A 21450-nucleotide genomic window follows, 5' to 3' on the forward strand; every position below is an offset into this window, starting at 1 on the left:
GTTAATGCAAAAAACATCGTGATATTATAGTTTAGTAGGTAGAGAGGCATAACTATCGTGAGCTATGGCTACGCGGTTTTAATTTCATTAAATTTATTAATGAAGTTTGAATGATCTCAGAGTAACCCTTCTAGACTTTTCTGGTGAATAGGTTTTTTTCCTCTGTCCCACTTTCTAGGAAATGACAAGCTGTGTTAAAGCTTCCCTGGATGGCGAGAGCCTTCCCCTAGCTGAAGCAAAGGAGCATTTAAGAGCGGTACACTTATTGCATGGCTCATTTTCCCCTTCCAGTATAATTCCTACATCCTGTGGTCAGAACTCCTCATTTCTGTCGAGTCAAGTCAGAAATCTGGTAGCTTCAGAAACTTCAGGCATGCTGGAAGAAATAACTGTCTTCCACTGGCTCTGTCGGTGCTGTGCTGACATTATTAAATTTCAGAGGATTCAGCTGGGAAGCAGAAAGCAGTGCTTTTCTTGGTTTCATGATGTGCGGTATAATTGGAGATTGCCGTTTCTATCTGTGACATCCATGTTTTCTGTAACAAGAACAAATAATTTGTAAACCACGACAATCTAAAAAAGTTCCAGTAATTCAGATACATAAACACCGAGAGCCAGTTTAATTTAGCCTTTCTTGAGGTCCATGCTCATAATTCCTGAAGTGAACGTGAATTATCCCAGAACCGAGACTCTCCCAGTTGCTCAGGCCGCTAGACGCTGCTGGAATCTGTGTCTGGGGCCGGGGATTTCCAGTGAAGGTTTCCTTTTTGGTTGGAAGGCAGGATTTTAATGCTCTGTTTGCTTGTAATGGTGAAGTTTGCTGCAGGCTATTTCACCCGGTTTTGTGTAATATTTATTAGTTTAATGCTGTCCCTGCAGTTTGGGCTCCCTGTTCCTCTGATTAAGACAGCCCCAGTGCTATCAGCATCGCAAGTTCTGTCCCCCTCCGAGATCTGTCATGTGCTGCTACGTGAATTTCAGTTTCTAGCATCACGCTGACAACGTTCGGCTCTATATCCTCTGCCATCCAGGTATGAGGGCAGGGGGTGATGGCTGGAGAGATGGATTTTAAAATACGTAACTTCCTTCTCTCTGTGCTAGTCCAGATGGTCTGGGTCATAGAAGCTGAGTTGTCTCTGAGTTGCTATGATTAGACATTACAAATTAGTTGGCAGCAATACGAGCTTAAGGTCTAGCTGTGCTTCTCCCACCCCAGGGTTTTTATTTTGCCTAGTCAGGAGCTGCTCTCCCCGCTGTAACGCGTGTAGAGACGCTGAGCTTTCACGCAAAGAGCTAGAAACGCGTGAGAAGGGGCAGCCTGCTCTACTTCACGCTGTGCTGGGGTTCATAGATTTTGTTATTGACCCTCTCTGCGTGGGCAAACTGTCTGTGCCTGGCAGAGCAGGAGCCCGGCTTTGGCGTGGGGCTGCGGTGGTTGCTCTGGCCCCACTGGAGCTGCTGGTGGACGAGGGTCCGATGCGGGGGGGGTGGTGGTTACACAGGGGTTTGCCCGGCAGTAGTGGGCCCGCGGAGGCAGGATTTAAACTGTTGAGCTTTTCGCTTCATGGAGCCGGTGCTGGAACGTCTACCTTTCCGAGGGCTCAGAGCGCCCAAAGTCAACAAAATGCGGTCATGCCACCACATCCGCGTGAAAAGAACCTTTCACAGCAGGGTTTTCTCCTTTGATAAACTGGGCTTGGGGGACGTCGAGAAGATGGTAGCCACCTGGTGAGAAGGCAGCTTTGGAAGGGAAAGGTAATATTTTAGTAACGGGAGAAGGTAACGACTTCTTCAGTAGATACCTATAGTAGATACCTATTCCAAGTACCAGCCCAGTGACTTGGAAATGGAAAGAATTCAGTCATTGCTTTTCCCTGAAAAAGTCTATCTACTGCGATTTACTTTTAAGAATTAGTATTAGTGGTAGTCAAATTTCCATGCATTAGGTATTAGAGCATGAAATTCAACTTACAGGAGAAAAAAACCACTTCTGTGAAGTGCCTACCGCACTTTCAGATGTTACATACAGCGCTGTTACTAGAAGTGTGATGTGGTGTGAAAATGAGGGGTAAATTTATATAACAGTGGAATTAATCATACCATCTGTTCAATCTGAAATTGCAAGATGTGTGTCATGTGTAGATGAGCATGATACAGTTGTCTCGTCTGAGTACTACTGCATATGATTTGGGGGGGGGTTGTTTTGGTGTTGACTTCTCTGGAGGGGCTGACCATCTTCCTTTCTGTGACACAAGAAATGGCATATTATTTTTTTTTTTTAGCAATCAGAAACGATAATGTTTTTCAACAAGAATAAGACCTGCTATCAACCCTGATATAAAATTGGTATGTGTTCAACAGCAAAGATTCTGTAACAAGTGTGTGAGCCAGAGCACTGGGGTGTTATTTTGTTTTGGTTTGGTTTTGGTCAAATGTCACAACTGTAACAGATTCTTATCACAGCATGGCCTGTGCCTGCAATCCTCCTTTAGGGAAAGCGTAGTTGTGTAATTAGAGAGGAAAAAAAAAAAGTGTGCTACTTACCTTGGCAGTCTCTGTCTGAGCTTGTAGCAAGAAAACTGCTATGCACTGACGATACCTATTTTCATGCTGTATCAGGAAGGCATTTCGCAGGCTGAAGACTGGGGGAAAAATATAAAGAAGTGATGTAAATTTCCTCATGCAGCTGTCAGTCTGATTTTACATCACATTGATTATGATTGAAGAAATGATAGATGTAATCATCTTTTCTGATTCTTAATAGGGCAATGCACCCTGATAGGGTTAGTTTTTTGTTGTGCGGGAAGCTTTGTTATTTCAAAAAGTTAATTCCGCTTGCATTTGTTTTGTTTTTAATTACTTTATCATTGTGCAGCTAAGGTGCAGGGCCAGGCACGTTACCAGCAGCCCTTCGGTTCCTGCCAAACTTCTGCAGAAGTTAATTGGTGACTCTGGGTGTGACAGCAGCATCTCCTGGGTCCTGCAGATAACTTTGGGCGTTACGGGGCAGGTTTCCCCGCGAGGGGATAAATCGGCAGCAACGTCGCGTGTCCGGAGTGAAGGGGTGGCTTAAGTCTGCTACAAAGCAAGTTTGGGGCAAGAGGAGGGGAAAGCATCTTCAGGCAGCCAAAATCCTGCGGCAGGCGGCAGGTGTGCTTGGGCGGGCTGGTTGTGGCAGGGAGGAGGGCACGGTAACCTGTTGCAATGCACTGGATTTGCACGGCGTTGCTTTTTTTAGCTGTAAACGTTGCTGTCAACGAAGCGACGGCGAGCGAGGAGCAGGATTGCCTCCCTGTGAGCGGTGGCCCTAAGCCGAGCCCTGGCTCCTGAACCCACGCAGCCCGAGGGGAACGCAGATCTCGAGCTGCCAAGACAAGGCAGCGTTTTTCTGAGTCTGCTAGAGTTGACATATCTTTTTGATAAACTTATCTACTTCATATAGTTTGCTCTGAAGCCTTGTACTAGGTAGAATATCTTGCTGCTGTGTAATGCTTCTTGTCCAAGCATTTCCAGGTGCTCTACAGTCAGACCGCAAAATGTTTCTGGAAGATAAAGTGTCCTATAATCCTAGTTTTATGGGAAAGGAAAGTGGAGCACAGACTGGTTAAATTGCTGCAGCAAATCAGTTAGCAGTGGAAATTCGTAGCAGCAGAGGGGCTGTGTCTCAGAACTCATGCCTTATGTCTGTCTGTGGTCAACGGAAAATAAACTTTGCAGTCCTAAAAGTGAATTTTCTAGGCAATGCTCAGCATCAGGCTCTCAGTAGTGTTTTCTAAAAGAAATTCTGTGGCTGTAAAGATTACCAGTCTTTGATATAGCGACGTACCAGTGGGTCTGGCCCCTTCAAACTTAGTGTAAAGCATTATTAGCGGAGTGATAATAAGTAATTGCAAAGATTAAATCCAGAGCGGAATGTTAAAAGGAAAGCGGTTTCCTAATCAGAAAGTATGTTGCTGCTTATGATCTTCAGAGATGGGTTCCTACTGTTACACTTATTCGTAAAGTTACATCTCTTGTACAAGGTGCTGGCATTTGCAGATAGTTCTGTTTTTAGGGTAGCTTCCCAGTGTTATGAGCACACCATTATATCTCTTATCCCTTCACTGATACGTAGCAGGCTTTGGGCTAGAATTATCCTGCATAATTATCAGCCTCCTGCCTGCTGCCAAAAGCGTATTTCTATGATATTGCAAGAAACATATTGTTTTTCTAGTCCTTGTATAGAGAGATCTCCAAAGTGAGATCAACCCTCAGCAAACTAGTGGATGCAAAAGTACTTGTTAGGTCAAAAATCAGGGTTTCATTTCTGATTAATGTGATGGATCACTAGAATTCACATGCTGCCCTTTCTGAGAACGTGCCAACTAATCTTTTACTGCCACCAGTAGTAAAAGTCTCCTTGAGACTACAAATAAATTGGCAGCATTCCCCAAGGTCACACTTTCCTGACAATATTTAATCTTTTCTTTTTTTTTTTTTCTTGTAAAGGGAGGACATTTTCCATTGACACTGCAAGTTTTGGTTTTGGGGTTTTTTTACGCAAAATGGTGGAAATCTGAACTGCAAGCTCCTTTTAGTCATTTTTCTCACAATTTTTATTGTACCCTTCTCCAAGAGGTCCTGGATTAGGATGGGGCTTCCAAGGTGTTACAAGACTACAGGCAAGTAAGGGAGACTGCCATAGCTACAGCTGTAATAAAGCTGGTAGGAATATATGGGAGAGAAGTTGGGCAGTGAGGTCCAGAGTGCAGGGAAGGGCCATAACCGGTGGCCAGAGCCTGGGCTGGGATGCAGCAAGGAACTTTGTCTATTCTGCTGGTTGCAGCTGGATCACGGGGATGGAAGGACCCTGGTTAGAAATCTCTGAATGTAGGAAATGCTGGCTTGGAAAAAAAAAAAAAAATCCCGAAACCTTATTCCCTTCTCCATTATGGCTTTCATGCCCAAACTTGTATGTGCAAACTGGTGGCTGCACGCCCTCTCCAGCACCCAGAAGCTGTCGACCTTGCATCTACTCGGGGTTTAGGCAGGAACATGGGGCTGCCCTCCCCTCCACCCTGCAGGCGAGAGGCGGCCGCTGCCTTTGCTTCGTTTCTGCTGGGTTGGTAGGGAGACTCGTTAGGCAGACAGACAGTGCCTGGAGCGTGTTTAAAAAAAGGTTGTTGTTCTCTGTGTTCATCCCCCTACCTCATCTTTACTCACTCACCTTTTATTGCCAATGTTTGTCTCCTATCAGCATTGATGCAGAACGCTAATTACTCTGGGTGAATATAGTTGAAAGTTATCATAAATTTTACGGGCTCTAGGTTTATTTTCCATATCTTTCTATTTCCTACAGAGCACTCTAGCTCCCTGAGCTTTTCCTCCCAGTCTTTAGGATTAGGATGGCTGACAGGCCCTGCAGCCCAGAGATTTGCTTTTCTCTTATTTCTTTTTGATATAGGAGGCTCCTGGGATCTGGGCAGCATTAGACGGAGGTGTGTGAGAGCCTGCATGAGCGGCTCAGACCAAGGGGAGGCCTGATGGTTTCATGCCTGCTCCCTCACCCAAGCTCTGATTTGGTGACTCGAGGGACGTTGTTTTGGCAGGGTAAAGCTGCTCACTCTCTGTGGAGGTCAGTCCTCCTCCCCTCCTCACCCAAGGACACAGCAGCAAAAGTTATTGCAGCAATTTCCTCTAACGATGCGTTTGAGGCACTGGTGTTTGCACTCCAGGCATCTGGGCGTGGGTTGTGGGCAAACGGCGTCTTGTCCTTTACGCTGCGTTGAGCTGGTGGTAATGAAGACGTTCAAATGCGCACGGGCACGTACCTGTAACGTGGATGGGGTCAACGTTTTTCAGTATCAGTCTGTCTAGCGGGATGGGCTGGTCTAGGACTGTGCAAAATCCTCCCTCCCTTATGAAGGACTGCAGCTCAGGAGTGAGGGAAGGACAGACAGGGATTAAGCTGGTGTCTGAGCCCCCGTATTTCTGGGAATAGAAAATGGAGTTGGTTAGCTGGCTGTCTGCCATCTGCTCATGAAGTATACACGCTAAACAGCCCTAAATTATGTGTTTTCTCTTATCAAAGGGACTCAGCTTATTTGCCTGAGGAACCTCAGAAAAACTCATCGGTACCTGGAGTTCTCCTGCAAGGTCACACCTTGTACTAAAAAACTACAATTGAAGCACAATACAAGTCCAGAGGCAAAAAAAAGTCAGTCTAAGGTGCTCAAAGGTCTTTTTTCCCTCCTTCCCCCTGTCCCCCCCCCCCCCCCTTTAATAGCAGGACTTTTTCTCTGTTCCTTGGAGGTGCGTTTCCCCATCTCCCCTTGCATACTTGCAGAACACACAATCGCTGGGGCCCCAGATGGGTCGCAGCCCCTCACGGAAGGATCACCACCACATGCACGTGGGGCAGCTCTCAAAGAGACTTGCCTGTGGGCACCAGGTCCCTTGAATCCCGGCTCCCTTCATTCCCCCTGTACCAGGGGATGGTGATGCTGTTCTACCATCTCCCACTGCCTGCCTTCTCTACCTCCTACAAAGGCAGAACAGGTGCCTCTTTTAAAAAAACCCAAGGAGTCTTTAAATCAGACACAAACTTCTTGGGATTTAGCATAGGTCAGCTCAGCCTTAATTTACATCATCTTCATAGCCTTCATTTACATCGTCTTCATAACCTTAATTAGCTAGATATACTCCTACACTGAAGCTTTAGGAATTTCAAGTCATCCAGTGCCTTTTTTTGGTGGCTAAATACGGATATTTATCATCTATAGAACTCTGTCTATAGCATCTTTCATCAATAAAAATTTCCTTAAGAAGAGTCATTATATTTCCATTTTAAACTAGGGGAAATCAAGGCAAAGAGAGGACACATACAACAGTTTTCTCAATTTTTAAACTTCTTTCCAACAGTTCTGATACCTTTGGGATAAAATTTTCTCAGGTTGCTGGACTGAGTCATGAGGGGAGCATTAGAAAACTTCTTGCATTCTTGAAACTTCTGATCTTTAGGAATTCAGCACATCAGAACACCAGGGAAATATTAAGGTCTTGTAACATAAATTCTGTAAGCATTCCTGTGACATACTAAGCCTAGAAGCAGGGTTTGAATCAGTGTTATGGTTTGTTATTAGCATAAGGAGGTATCACCCGTCCTTCATATGCCGATTAGTCATCTTGTATTTTTATCATTAGATCAATCTTCCAAAGTACATTCAAAATATTTACCAAGCTAAAAAACATAACAACTGCAACCATGTATATGTCTATCCATTATTACCTTTTTGTTACGTTTAATTTTGGTAATTAATAGGAAATCATCGAATAGGAAGAGGTAGGCATCAAGCAGTCTTGTGCTTTCTGAGGAGGAAAACAAAAAAAATCAATTTGATGGTGTGATTATTGTAAGGAATTGCTACTTCTAAGATGAGGCACATCTATGAATCACTGCATCTTACAAAACGCTTCCAACAAAGAATCGTGGTTTCCAACATAGTACACAACTACTCATCCCCTAGTCTGCACTCTCAAATGCAGCATGTAAAAAATCATACGTCTCGTGATGATTTTGGCTACTAATACTTGTACCTTGTAGCAGCTACCTCATTCTGAAAAAACAACTACTTGCCTGCCAGGAAAAGCGACCTGGATCACCTGGAATACCCACAAATGCAACAACCGGCATGCTATAAATTAGCAAATCCTACCTGGCAAACAGCGAACCTTCTGAAAATGGTGGAGATAAAGAAAGAGGGAAGTGCCACCTTTTCCTGGTACCTTTAAATATTGGTATGCTGCCCTCTTCACAGGCTTTTGTAGCGATGAAATGTTAACTGATAGCATCACAAAAGCCTTTCAAAAACTACACAAAATAGTGTTGGTTTATCTTTTGTTCCTAGCTTAGAGGTCATGACGATGTGAGGAATATAACAACAGATGTCTGTGAGAATGCTTCAAAGTCTTTCAGGCTGATCTCCAAGCTGTGTTGAAAACTCAGGTATTATTATAATAAATAATAGGGAGCAATTTAACAAAAACAGGAGTAACTTTTTAAGCAACTTCCTGCAGGAAACCTGGACTCTACTGGATTTGCAGTTTGGTCCTTTGACCTCTTCCTTGTTTATGGCTCCTTCTATCCCTTTCCATGAATCTTTCTTTCATTTCCCTTTTTGGTCCCAACTTGCTGTCCTATTTCACTTCCAGAATCACCTCCTTTCTCTGCTGCAGGCTTTATCCTTTATAATTTGTCCTCTGGCTACTCTGTACCAATAGGGCATCTCTGGGCGTGAAAAGTAGGCATGAAACGCCCAGCTACTCTTCACAGCAAATGGAGTTGGTCAGAGCTATCGCTTCCAGGCAATCCTGCAGGATCCTAAAATACTTTCTTGGGTGTTTGGTTCTGAAAGGTTTGGCTTGGAAACTTCTTGTCTCATTAATGTTGCGCAAAGCAACATCAGCAACTACTGAAAATTAAAATTCAAACTAGGTCATGGATCAGCTAGATGCACGGAGAACAAAGAAACTGCCGTGAGGACCTTCTTAGGTGCCACTGGAGATTCAGAAGACTACAAACAAGCAAGTTAATGTCTATTAGACATCGTATAAAAACTATCCTTCTGTAAGTTTCTGTGAAGTCACAAACTTCGTAGAGGGCTCTCCACAGCATCTCTTGTACAACAGTAGGCTTTTGTGGGTGTTACACAGGAAAGAATTACTTGTTGTAAACTCTGTCTACTGCTGTGGACAAACTTTTCTGTGTCTTTGATTTATACTGTGTTCACAGAGTCATTCAATGGCAACAGTTGGAAGGAGCCTCTGGAGGTGTCTGGTCCAACCCACTGCTCCAAGCAGGCCAGGCTAGAGCAGGTTGTTCAGTCAAGTTTTGAATATGTCCAAGAAAGGAGATTCTGCAACATCTCTGGTCCCCTGTACCAATATTTGACCACCCTAATCGTTAGCAAGTTTTTCCAAATATCTAATGGGGGAATACCCCATGCTGCAACTTGCATTGTTATGTCTCATCCTTTCTCTGGGCAACTCCAAGATGCCTTTAGCTCCATCTGCCTTAAGCCAGCCATTAGGCAGTTGAAGACAAGGGTAATGTCTTCCCTGAGCCTTCTCTTCCTACACCTGATCAAACCCACTTCTCCCAGCTGCTCCTTTTCTCAATTACAGGATTACAAAAAACCATGCAACTGTGGTCTCGGTGATCTTGGTTTCATTCAAGCACAGTTCACCTTAATACCAAATTTGTGTGAGTCTGTTCAGAGTGGTGACTTTAGGATATGCTTCTTTCTGTTGTGTAGCATTCTATTTGACTTGTGATTTCATTTTTTTGTCTTGAGAGATACTTAATTCAGACACGTGGCCAAATGCCAGGCACTTTTATATTGCAGATCGCAGACAGCTGGCTGTCTTGGTGGGTAAGAGTTATGCTCACACCTCCTTCTTCTCCATTTTCTAGTTACATATTGCACAAAGAACTGCGGACACCTGACGGCCACCCTTACCTCCTGCATTGGGGGCTGATGTCTCCCCAAGAGCACAAACAAGAGTGCAGAAGGAAGCATTGGCAGGAGAGGACTCGGTGGCTTTGTTTCTCCTCTGCCCGCCACCCCCTAAACATCAGCAGCAACCTTTTCTTCTGCTCTCCGTGTCCCTCCCGTTGCGCCTTCTCCTCTGCTACTGTAATTCTCCTCATGTGGGAAGGAAAACAAAAACACTGAAAAACGGACCATGTCCCTTTTGCTGCTCCCTTTATAACAGTAATAATGGGGGTGGGAGACAGAGAGCGTTGCGTGCTTATTCTCTTCCCCTCTGCTCCCGAGAAAGTGGTGAAGGAAATGTAAGACCATTGCTACAGCTCTGCAGCCACCACGGCACGCAGCCTCCAGCATCCTTTCAGATGATGATCTTCTCCAAACCGCCCGGGCTCTGGTTCCTGCTCGTGCCAGGAGAAAATCCTCCTCTCCTGCGCACGTAGATGTTCTGCAGCAGCTCCCCAGCAAGCAACCTGTGCCCTGCTACAAAATGGTGCCTGTGTGTCTGGAGACGTGGACTTTTCAGTAATTTTCAATGAAACACATAGCGGATATGGTGCCAGAGAGGTGAGGTATGTTGACATTGGTCCCTGGGTACGTGGGGCACCTCATATAGGACAGTCTAAACTTCCAGTGTTCCTATTGCCACGCTGTTGAACGTGACAGTAAAACGCTCCCTTTGAGGGGCAGGCATTAACCAGTCAAGCTGATTTCTTCAGCACCTGGCAGACTGAATACCCAGATGTGACAATAAACAATCACGCCGATTACTCATCCTTTTGGCAGTTTGGCTGTTTCTCAGTCTCTCTCTGACAAGCTGTACGTTTGCTTTTTCTTTCCCGCACCTGCCCACGTACTGCTGCAGAGGTTCATTCTGGACCTGCCGTAACAAAATATGATCCTATTAAGCTAATTCCTGATACAGGGACATTTAGGGACGTTACCTGCTAGTGTTAGTCTCCCTTCGTGAAGGAGAAGTCTGTTCGCTGAAGACAAAATGTTTTCACTGCTGTTGTTTTCTCTTATGCTTTGCTTCAAACACTTGACCCAAAAAAGAGAGAGAGAGAGACAGAATGGGGAATCTTCCATATCTAATGATGAACTGGGAGGCAACCGGCAGTTAAACAAACTGAGCACACGTGTGCTCTTATCTCAGGCTAAATACATCACACAGCTAATAACTGGCCATGGCTGTGTTTCTTCAGCAGTGCTATTGCTTAAACGTGTTTACGCTTTTGAAATGTTAAGCTGGGTTTTTCTTTTCTGGAGTGAGTTTAATGGTTTTTGCAGCCTTGCATGTTAACAGACATAATCCTTGAGGTGAGACCCACTTGCTGTTACCATAATGCTGCTTAAAGTCTGTCTGTCTGGGTAAGGGGGCAGCCACAGCAGGAAGGTGCACAGGTTTCCAGGTATGCTGTGTAATTTTCTGTAATGCTATTTAAATATAAGGAGAAATTTCTTTGGCTCAGCTTGAGGAGTGAAAGAGGCGAATAATTTCTACTCCGTATCCTTATAAAAAGGTAGTAATGCTTACATCTATCCCATTTCATTCTGCCCCCTAAAAGCGAACGCTGGAGAGTCCTCCTGGACCATACAATCGCACTCTCTTGGATGCTAGCTGAGAGCAACCCACGCACCATCCAAGGCCCTGCGGGCAGCCTGCGTGTTCAGCCGCAGCGTTTGCAGGGCTCAGGCTGCAGCTGCTCCCGTTAGAGCAGAGCCATCCCCAGTAACTAGAATATAGACAACCAGCCAACTTTAGACAGCCCTATAAAGATAGATAGGAAACTAAAGCTTCCTCAAGGAAAAAATGCCCTTTAAAAAGCCGCTTACCTCTGGAACAAAGAATCTCTTGTCACGATCCCAGACCTGAGGCCAAATTATGACCTCTTGCAGCTGCCTGAACTTCTGAAAGTTGTCCAACCACTTGACTTTACCTTCCAGATCCCCTGAAATATGTGAAACATCAGTTATTGCCAAGGCTGGCAAAAACAGTCCTGTTTCTAGAAGATGCTGAACACTGATTTTCTCCAGTGGAAGCCAAAGCGCCTCACATGTGAAGCCCCAGATGAAATCTTGGCCTCATTATAAGAAGTGCCTAAACTCTGCTCTGGTCAGCAGAGCCAGGATTTCAAACCATGCGTTAAAACATGCTTAAATTCACTGCTAAATGAAAAGGTTGTGTTTACTAATCTGACTGGGGAACAGGGGGAATCATACAAAACTCAAACGGTATTCTTAAAAAGTGCTTTAAAAAAAAAATCCTGCCTTTCTAAACTGTCTGGGGTAGTGAGAGAAAAATAATCTTCAGTATATACAGCCTGATCAAAAGACTGTTTAAATGAATGAGAATTAATTTTGGGGGAAGTGGTGCCAGAAGTGACTGAAGTATTTAACTGGGATGGGGGCACCTCAGAATGTGAAAATTGGGGACTAAGTCTTTGCTGATTCAGGGCTGTTATGGGGAAAACTTTAATGGACCTGCAACTTAAATTCCAAGTTTGAGTGTTGAGTGATATTGCAAATAATGGTTTCAGACACACACACGCACACATATATACACCAGGAGGGGAATGCTGGGACTGCAAGTGTTCCTTATGTCGCTGATTCAAAAAATGAAGGCAGATCTTTGTCAGGTGTCTGTGAATAAAGAGGGGTCATCCCTCTCTCTTTGGTTTCCTTGACCCAGAGGTATCTAAACTGTGGAAGGAGCTATTTCTTTGCCAGTAATATTCCCTAGATATTTGGGGCCATACCTAAAACTGCTCTCCTCCCAGCAGAAGTCCCCAGACTAGCGACAAAACCATCTTCTTTTCCTATGGGACCCGTTCTGTGCTGAAAAATGTGCTCCTTGCGTGGCCGTTAGGCTAGACTCCTTGTAAGACTTGGCTAGAACAGAAGGAACCTGAGTATCTCTTTTAGGTGGTAATTCTGTCATTAGAGTATTTACCCCAGAAGAAGGAGCCCCAGATTTATCTATCTTTAGAAGCCATTAACTCTCTCTCTGCCTCATCTCCCAAGGAGATGCTCGAGCCTTCAGCCTCCAGGATGGGGAGAAGGACGGTGGCAGAGAGCGAGCCGCCGTGCTGGGTGGCTGGAGGCCCTGGTGTGCTGCTGGTGAGGATGAAGTGCTGCCCGGCTCCTCTCCCTGCCAAGAGTGGCAGGATAAGTGTTTTGCTGATGGACTGTCTTGTCTTTGATTTCAGTGGAGGCTGCAGGAGGCCTTTTGGGGGATAAACCTATCTGCTGGTGTACTATATGACCATAAGACACTTAGAGATGCATTTATAGCTTCCTGAACAAGACTGAATTACTAAATTATTTAGAATTAATAAATTATTTACTTGCAACAAAATGCAGGGGGGGGAAAAAAAATCCTGGACCAGCCCCTTCGTTTTCCACAATAGCTAGAGAAAATCTGTAGGTGAGAGAACTCTTCAGCTACTTTACGTGGTAGGACCCTGTCATTTAGTGGAAGGTCACTGACATAATATTCCCCTTGTGAGTGCAATTTTATCCTATTAAGGATTAGCCCCAACAAATCCTCCCTAGACATAAATCCAACTCAAAGACCTCTTTGTTCGAGATCTTTCTTGATTTGTTCCAATTTGTGCTCTGCTGTTAATTGTTTGCCTGTCACTGCGGATGATTCTGAGCAAATACAAGTGACTCACTGATTTGGGAGTCCTGTGACCTTGCTCAGAGAGGCTTTGACAGAACAAGGGTGGCACCAATCATTTCCTACAGAACGAGGAAGGGCTCAGGGTTGCAGAAAGGCATGTACATCCTCATTGCATCTCTGCAGGGAGACCGGACCCATTCACGCTCAAAGGACACGTACAAAAAGGCCACATAACTTGCTAAGTGTTAATTGCACGCTTGGCTTTTAACCTTAGCTACTTACGTATGGACTTTTCCACCTTCTCTTTGAGTGACCGGACAAAGCCTTTCTCTGTTTCGTCAGCGCTCCTCTTCCAGATGTTGTCCAGGAGGAGCGGGTAGCGCGTCAGTCGATGCAAAGGAGCGACCAGCAGCTCCGGCAGATGCAGCCTCTTGCACTGTTCGTTTTGTTCACACCACTGCTGAAGACAAGGAAAACCTGCCTTAGGCCTCAGCTTGCTCCCTGCCAGGGAGGTAGCAAAGAGGTTTCTGCATCAGCAGCTGACTGTAATGAGACAGGGGCTAATTAAAGATGAACTTCTCGCACAGGGAGAGCAAGGGTAGCGTAAAAGCTCTGTACGGGGGGAATCGCTTCGCTCCTCCAGGTTCACTTTCTGCATTGCTGCTTCCCAACGCTTTCAGACGCTGTGGCCATGCTTGCAGATCAAGCAGCACTCTTAATTATCTACCATTTTAATTTCATCAGAAAAGCCTTGATACGTTTGAGGCCCACCTTAGGTTTTAGGGTCACCTGCTACTTCCCACTGGGGAACTTTTTCCTAGGCGTGAGCGTATCCTTCTCGGGGATTTCCATGAGAAATCCTTCTCGGAGAAAAAGCAATGCGAAACTCCCAGGCCCTACAAGCTGCAGAGTTTGGCTACTACAAAGAGGCGTCCTCCCAGGCCGGTGAGAAAAGCCCGCTTCTTCAGGTTTCTCTTTCTAAGTCTGTAATGTAGTGATTGTAATGATCAAGCTTAAGTATTTTCAGGACACACTGGCCTGCTAAGAATAAGTGAGAAAGAGCAGAGCCCTCTCCCCGGGGCCCCACCGCTGCGCTGGCTGGAGTTGTCGCTTCAGGCAGATGCGGTGTTGGCAAAGGCAGAACCCGCTCTAGTGCTGTAACTTTACAAAGACATCACTGATAGCTCTTTCCAGCCTTAGAGGGAGGTAAACGCTCACTTACTGGTAGTGTTTTGATACCGAGTTCTATATTTCCTTTATCTACGTTAAGCAAAACCTGTCCGAGGAGCTAAACCACTGCCATTGCAGAGGGGTTGCTGGCTGTTCTGTCCAGCCTGTTCCTTCGTCCCTGCGGGCACTTGGGTCAGCAAATACCCGTGAGCGAGGAAAGCAGCCCGGCTTTTTTGGCAGGGCTCAGCCAAAACCCACCCCGCTCTCTCATCGCCGGCTCCCCAAGACACACGAAAGCACTGGGGTGCTCCTGGATTTCTATTCCCCTTGTTTTGGCTTTTATCATATACCGCTTTCCTTAAGCAGAAGGAAGCCATCGTAGGCTTTTTCAGTTTTGAGGTTTGGGTTTGGGTATGTCACTGTGGCACAGCGTAGAGGCTGGGGGCTGGTTTGTACCCAGGGAACGTGAGCCCTCTCGCCTGCTAAAGCATATAATACGCTACATACTGTGCTCCCACCCAACATCTAAACCAAGCTGATATGCAGGACGTGTATCAAAGTAAAACACTTGAGAGAGATTTTACAATCTGGCTTGATTTTTGTTTCTTTTTTTCTGTAGCCATTTCACTTTGTTAAGGTGGAGGTCACCAAGTCAAGGGATTACGCGTGAAACATCTGAATGATAGAGGCTGGCAGAACATATTTTCTGCCTGCAAAAATGCAGCCAGTTGTTCCCTTTTGGCTTCTCCCTCTTGCTTGTTCTAAATTACAAGTATGGACTTTCACACGTGCAAGGGAACCCACACTCAGAAGGGTGACTTCATATCTGTGATACCCTCTGCAGTGCAAAAAAAATCTGTGTAAAATGCTATTTACACAGTTTTGCTTCCAATGAACTCTCCTGGTCTGCTGTTAAAATCCTGTCATAAGGCAGGAAGGTTGAAGACAATAACAACAACAAAACCATCACTTTACTTTCAGGTAGATGCCAAAATCTTCTCTCTGTCTCAGGTTTTCCAAGTAGAAGACAGCGGAGGTATAATTAAGGCAATAAATCTGGTGTGTCTGGCAGAGGTCACCCTGGAAAAACTGCAGAAAAGACTTGGAAACTTATCAAGAAAGAAAAATGTCATGACAAAGGGAGGAACAACAGTTTTGGTTTTGTAATGTGCATTTTACCTGAGATTTCCTCGTGCCTAGGAAAATAGAGGAAGAGGGAAATGGGGAGTTAAAAAAAGTAAAGGGCAAGTTAAAAAGTAGTGAAAGTGGGAAACTGGTAAAAACCCCACAACAGTGCTCAAGCAGTGCATGGGAGCACAGTTCTAACAGCTCTGCAGAGGTGTGAAGCATTCTTAGACTTCGTTCTCATTAAAAATAAATAATGTGAAATTCATGTAGAAGCTGAAGATAAAAACCGCTATCTATGCAACAGCTTTACACGACCTCATATAGCATGTCCCTTTATATCCGAGTGTGTTAGATAGCTCTTAGAAATGTTGCATGCTGTCCGTGATAAAACTCACACAAACATTATCGATAAGAACGCCTGGAGTCGGAGGTAATGGGGGTGAGAAGCCGAGCTCTTGGAGAAGCCAAGTTTTCTAATGGCCTCTACTGCTCAGGAAAGTTCAGGTCCATGAATTGATTTTCTGTCTGTATTAATATTTCCAACTTTTCAGTCATTGGGAAGCTGTGTGGAGCTGGAGGCAGTTGGACGACCGCCTCGTTTACCACGCAGGCTGCCCCAAAGGGTTGCAGGGCAGTGCTTGGCAGCGGCAGGACAGCCCTGGCTGTGCTTAGCAGACACAGGCCAAGAGTGCAAGAGGTATTTCAGTCCCATTGAGCTCTTAATTAAGCACTTCAATACGCTTGCGGGTCTGGTCCACGGAGTAAAGGAAAGATCTATGCGATGGAGTGGAAGGAGGCAGGGAAGATCCAGCGATGGGGCTGGGATCTGGTCTCTTCCATAGAGCGAGGAGCTCGCCTCTGCCAGTGGCAAAGTCTCCTCGGGGTCTGGGCTACTGTTCCCCAGGAAGGGAAAAATCTTTCCGCGATTTGTTCCACATCCAGAGCACCTTTCCACGACCACCTCAAACTTGCCAATGAATAAAAAGAAAAACATCCTGCTGACAGAAGGTGCTTGAGGCTGAGACCAAACTGCCTGTGACAGATGGCACGTCCTTGCCTGACTTGATTGCTCTAAGGCACCTGCATGCCATGATAAGTGGTCTGCTGCAAGCACCTGCTGATATTAAGCAAAAATACTTCTAATTATGTTACCTTTCTGAGTATGGAGCTGAAATCCATAGCAGAGTCTGACTTGCTGACGTGCTCCTTCACAGTTTCAAAAAAAGTTTTCAGAAAACTGTGACTTATCTAAGCAAGGGGAAAAAAAGAGAAATTGGCATTAGTGATCTTCTGAAGTTAAGTTTAAAACAACTTTATTTCCCATCCCTTGTCTCTTCAAAGGCTCCAAGCCTAATGGGGTGCCTATACTTATCTCCTTAACGTTGCCAGAATTAGCTTCAGAATTACGCCCGGAATGCTTTAATTAGAAGCTAAAATAAATCTATACAAATACCCACTTACGTCATGCTAATGCCATATGACAAAAGCTTTGAAACAAGATTAGTTACTCCATTTAAACTAATTTAGGGTAGCAGCTGTATTTAACATGAATTGACATGAAAAATTACAATGGATGAATGGTATCTACTGGAAAACACTGATTGTGTATGACAGAGCTGTGACAGTTAAGGAAGACTTCACGGTCATTTGAAGAAGATACCATCTTTCATAGTCTGGGTTTGTTTCATGCTATTGGAGGTGAGGGAAATTTCTATCAAATGCTATAAAAAGTCACATACTTGCCATAAGTTAACTTTATGTTTGCACTGGATTCGAGTGTGCCCACACTGTCAGTCAGATGCAGGTGAAAGCCCGCTCCTAAGCCCACACTTGCGTCCTGAACACACTCTTTGCACGCAAATTCATGACCACGCTCAGCTTTAGGCCAAATTTTAGGCCAGAAGAGAACATCATCCTCTGTGATACTGCTATGAACTGCTGTCGTAGCTGCACATGCTGCTTTGTTTGGTGTATTTATGGGGGCAGGGTTGCTTATAGGATGATGCTTATTCTTTCATTTTGACAAGGAATGCATTTTACACCTTGTACAGCATGCATTTTTTCATGGATTCAGCCTGCTGTCAAGAAGAAATGCATGCTGTAAAATGCATGAAAAAAGGCATAAAAGGCATTGCGAGCAGCTACTTTCTCCTACATCTGATCACTATTTTATACACAAGTATGCATAAACAGATGATCATTTGTCATCCTCATTAATAAGGACAACAAAATTAGAAAACAAAATAGAAAAATGTATTAAAGATAATTCTCTCAAGACATGGCCAAGCTCAAAGCTTTTGTGATCGCTAAATGGCACACAGCAATATACCCCACTCCCTTCTTTGAACAAAACCGAAAGAATCAGCAACCACACATCAGCTGAACTCTCGTAGCTGACTGCAGGTATGGTCTTAGCCCGCAACAAGCACAAGGTGAAACACATCAGCTAAAAATCTCTTTCCTGGTATCTCCAAACCTGCTCGGGTGGTCACATACAGCAGCTCACCTGGTGTGCGGTCAGTCACTGAGCAGAGGTGACTTGCTCATGTGTTTGAGCTCTGGCTAGTTGTCCCTACTCTGAAAAGCTTTCCTGCTTTTCTTGGTTTTGGCTAAAAAGGCAGGTGTTAACTGTTAAGGCAAAGGAATTAGAATAAGGGAAAGAACTTGAAGTAAGCAGCTGCTTTAGGTTATGTGATGTGATTGGGAGCAGCCATTCAACTCATACAGCTGAAGAGCCCCTTCCAAAATTCACTTTGCTATTAAGGGTGAGGTGTCCTATAAAAGAGCTCGTAAGCTAAGAAAAGCTCCTGTTTTGCTTCTAAAGTTATGTAAGATTTTGGACTTATGGGTTCCTTTAACTTTCAGGAGTTGAAAATGGTCTCTGGGGAAGTGGCCACAAGCAAGAAAGAGCTTGAGCACCTCACAGCCGAGCCTCGTGGTCTCCCTCCTCCTGGAAGCTGGAAGGTGAGTAGCACACGGACACGGCGCATCCAGTCCGTGCGGGAGATACTCTTGTACCTGCACGGAGCAAAACTCCAGCCGGAGAGGGGTGGTCATCGTTTTATTTTAACTTGCTCTACCGGAGTGGTGTAATAGATAGCAAAGTCTTTGTGCCCATCTATTTGTGAAAGGAAACTTGTTATTGGAGTTCTATTGCCATTTGTACTGTTTTGCTGTAAGGGTTGTGCAGTCGGAGTTTATCTTCACAAATTCTTTTAAAAGGATGCTGCTTACGAGAATTAGTCTCAAACTCGTGTTTACTTCAGAAACAACTGCCAAACGAGCTCTCCTCCATGTTCCATGCCTGTTTATCTTTTACTGGAGGCATATGAGAATAATTTGCACTGGTGAGATTTGACCCCCACTGATATATCAAATAGAAATGCAGGAAAGATGAATTATTTGAGCTAAGATCCAAATATGAGTATTGAATCTGAATAGAAGTTTTATGGATGGTTTCTTGTTTGCTTTTATTGGGCTGGTTGATTTCTGATCTCAGGAAGACTTTTATTTTCTTACTCACCTTATTTAACTCCTCTAAGTTTGCGAAAAGTCTCCACAAATCCACATCCAAGAGAAATTCATTACTCTGCAGGTATTTTAAAGTGTTCATAAATATCTTCAAAAACAAAACAAATCCATGTTATTTACTATTTGTGCCAATTCCATTTTTTTTTTTTTTTTTCCTGAAAAGAACATGTTTGCACTGTAATTCTCATGGAATGATCATTTGAAACTTTTCCTGACCTGCCTGAAGGATAAATACTGGGATTTGTGCGATGAGGAGGGTATGAGTGATGTCTCTGGGGTGTCTCTGCGGCTGCCATGGGGGCAGCTGTGTCCCTGCTGTGCTCTTTGGCAGAAGAGAGGCAACCGAGCCCCCTGCAGATCCATGTGAAGGAACTAATAACATCAGAGTCATAGTTACAGATTTCTGTGACCTTTCTAAATGCTTTTCTACCCACCCCATGCATCTGCTGCTATATAAGTTGCTTAGAGTTACTAGGGGGGGGGGGGGGAATGTTGGAATAGTGTTAAGTAAAGGATTCAGGAAGGTTTTTCATCTCTTTGGATTGTTTTATTAACCTGTATTGAGTGAAACCTGCATGTGTATTTATTGGCTGTTTAAGATTTTATATTATTTAAGCTCTGATGGTGATCTGGGAGCTGTGCTGAATCTCACCTAAATCTGAAAAAGGCTTAAAAAATGTAGATTACTGAGTAGACTTTTTTTGCGTCTGTGTGGAAAGCATTAATGAAAAAACCCATCACCCAGGTGCCAAGACTGAAGAGCTAGTGAGAGTGTTTGCTTAGCCTCATGTAATTCTTTGGCCGCCACGAACAGTTGACCTGAGAGCTTAAAGGGGATTTATGGTGGTCTTAAAGCTCCCTGTGGAGATTCATTAAAATCAGTGGAATATTTCTATACTGGGAAGTATTTAGAGTAGCGGGTATCTGTAAAACTGGCTACCCAAATTCAATGGGTTCGTTCTTTGGCAGGAGAGTTTGGGAAGGTGGCATGGCCCGAGTAGTTTATCATTCATGGGTCGCGCAGGGCTGGCTAAGGCTTGTCTGTGGGTTCCGACATCAGACTCGCCACTGGGCCTCCATGTCTCCTGCTATCCTCATCCTTCCCAGGCTTTACCTGGTTTTAATCTTCTGAGATCTCTGAACAAAGTGTGTAGAAGGAAGGTGGCTTCCATCCTGCCTTGGGCCAATACCTGCTCCTGTCATCCCCTTTCTTCTCCTTTCCCGTTCTGCCCCACCAAGGAGGAATCCAGCCCTCTCCTCTACTTATTCCCTTTACTTTGCAGTACTTCTTGTACTGCCTAGGCTAATTTTCAGCAACATGGAAAATCTTTCACTGATTTTTTTTTTCCTTTGACTAGTAAGAAAACAGAAATTGTCTGTGCAGAATAAGAGAAAAATGATAGGAAGATATTTAGGGAAGCTTCCACTCTTTTCAACGGATACACTAACTTTTGATGTGTGATGAATATAAATAGTGCAGCTATTCTTGTAACAGTGTGTAATATTCTTGTCCATATTTCAAAGCTCTTAAAATTCACCGTGATGGAGGCAATTTGGAGTTTTGGGGAGAGTTGTTGGTTTTTAGTTTGTTTTCTTGTAATATTAGAACTACAGGTCTGCTGAATTCTGAGTTTTTCATGCTCTAGTCAGGATAATCTAACCAGAGCTTCATATGAAGTTAAATGAAGAGTATAATGTTACAGACTAGTGGTAAAGAAATATCCAGTATAGTCCCAGTATAGTCAATTGGAGAGTGGCTTCAGTTTAGCGTTAGTGAGAGGAATGGTGGAATATCAGCTGAAAACACTGGAAGGCTCTGCAATCAGATGGTGTTTGCAAAGCACTAGAAAGTGATGTCCAGAAGAAGAGATGCCATTGAGAAGATAAAAAACAAAGGGAACTGTAGGAACAGGATGAGCAGGCAAGATGGGAAAAAACCCAAGCACTTAAGTCGTTCCCCCATAGAGACCCAATGAGAGGTTACAGGTGGCTTTACGTCTGCCGTGCTGCCAGCAGGGCAAATAATGTTTCATCTTCATTTTTGAGATGCGAAATCTGAAGTTACCGTCTTGAGAACCAGCAAATGATCCAGAAAGTAAGTGCATTCACTTGTGAAAAGTTCCCACACTGCTGCTTCTTTTTTCACGTCTAACCGGCTGTCGACATCTTTCTGCTCAGTCTGTTGCTCTTTTATAAATTCATGCCAAGATTTACTCTATTGATTGAAGAAGAAAGAAAACCACTGACTGTTGCATCAACTGCTTCAGACCTTATGAAAAGAATCTATGATCTATTTGCCCATGTAAAGAGCCTGACTGCCAGTATTAGTGATTCTTCTTCTGAAAGCTTAAAGATTCCTTTAAAAAGATTAAAACCCCTGTCATTTTCCTCCAAAATATTTATAATATAAACACACTAAATTTGGAAGTAACACAGTATGATAGTGTATGTCTGTAGGATGCTATATCA

The 21450-nt window shown here is 44.3% G+C and overlaps 1 protein-coding gene across 1 annotated transcript in view; it reads right to left on the bottom strand.

Moving 5' to 3' along the window:
• PLEKHG7 (pleckstrin homology and RhoGEF domain containing G7) overlaps window positions 1–21450 on the bottom strand; it is a 33121-nt gene continuing 11671 nt past the window's right edge. The window contains exons 5-15 of the mRNA XM_052774163.1: window positions 21047–21196; window positions 18974–19069; window positions 16603–16698; window positions 15298–15411; window positions 13435–13609; window positions 11364–11479; window positions 10472–10568; window positions 7268–7347; window positions 5811–5970; window positions 2545–2642; window positions 1–536 (exon numbers count right to left, since the gene is read on the bottom strand). Coding sequence (XP_052630123.1) covers window positions 429–536; window positions 2545–2642; window positions 5811–5970; window positions 7268–7347; window positions 10472–10568; window positions 11364–11479; window positions 13435–13609; window positions 15298–15411; window positions 16603–16698; window positions 18974–19069; window positions 21047–21196 — 1290 coding nt within the window. The 3' untranslated portion in view covers window positions 1–428. The remainder of the gene's footprint in view (window positions 537–2544; window positions 2643–5810; window positions 5971–7267; window positions 7348–10471; window positions 10569–11363; window positions 11480–13434; window positions 13610–15297; window positions 15412–16602; window positions 16699–18973; window positions 19070–21046; window positions 21197–21450) is intronic.

This window comes from Harpia harpyja, chromosome 23 (assembly GCF_026419915.1).
Source record: "Harpia harpyja isolate bHarHar1 chromosome 23, bHarHar1 primary haplotype, whole genome shotgun sequence".
NCBI lineage: Eukaryota > Metazoa > Chordata > Aves > Accipitriformes > Accipitridae > Harpia > Harpia harpyja.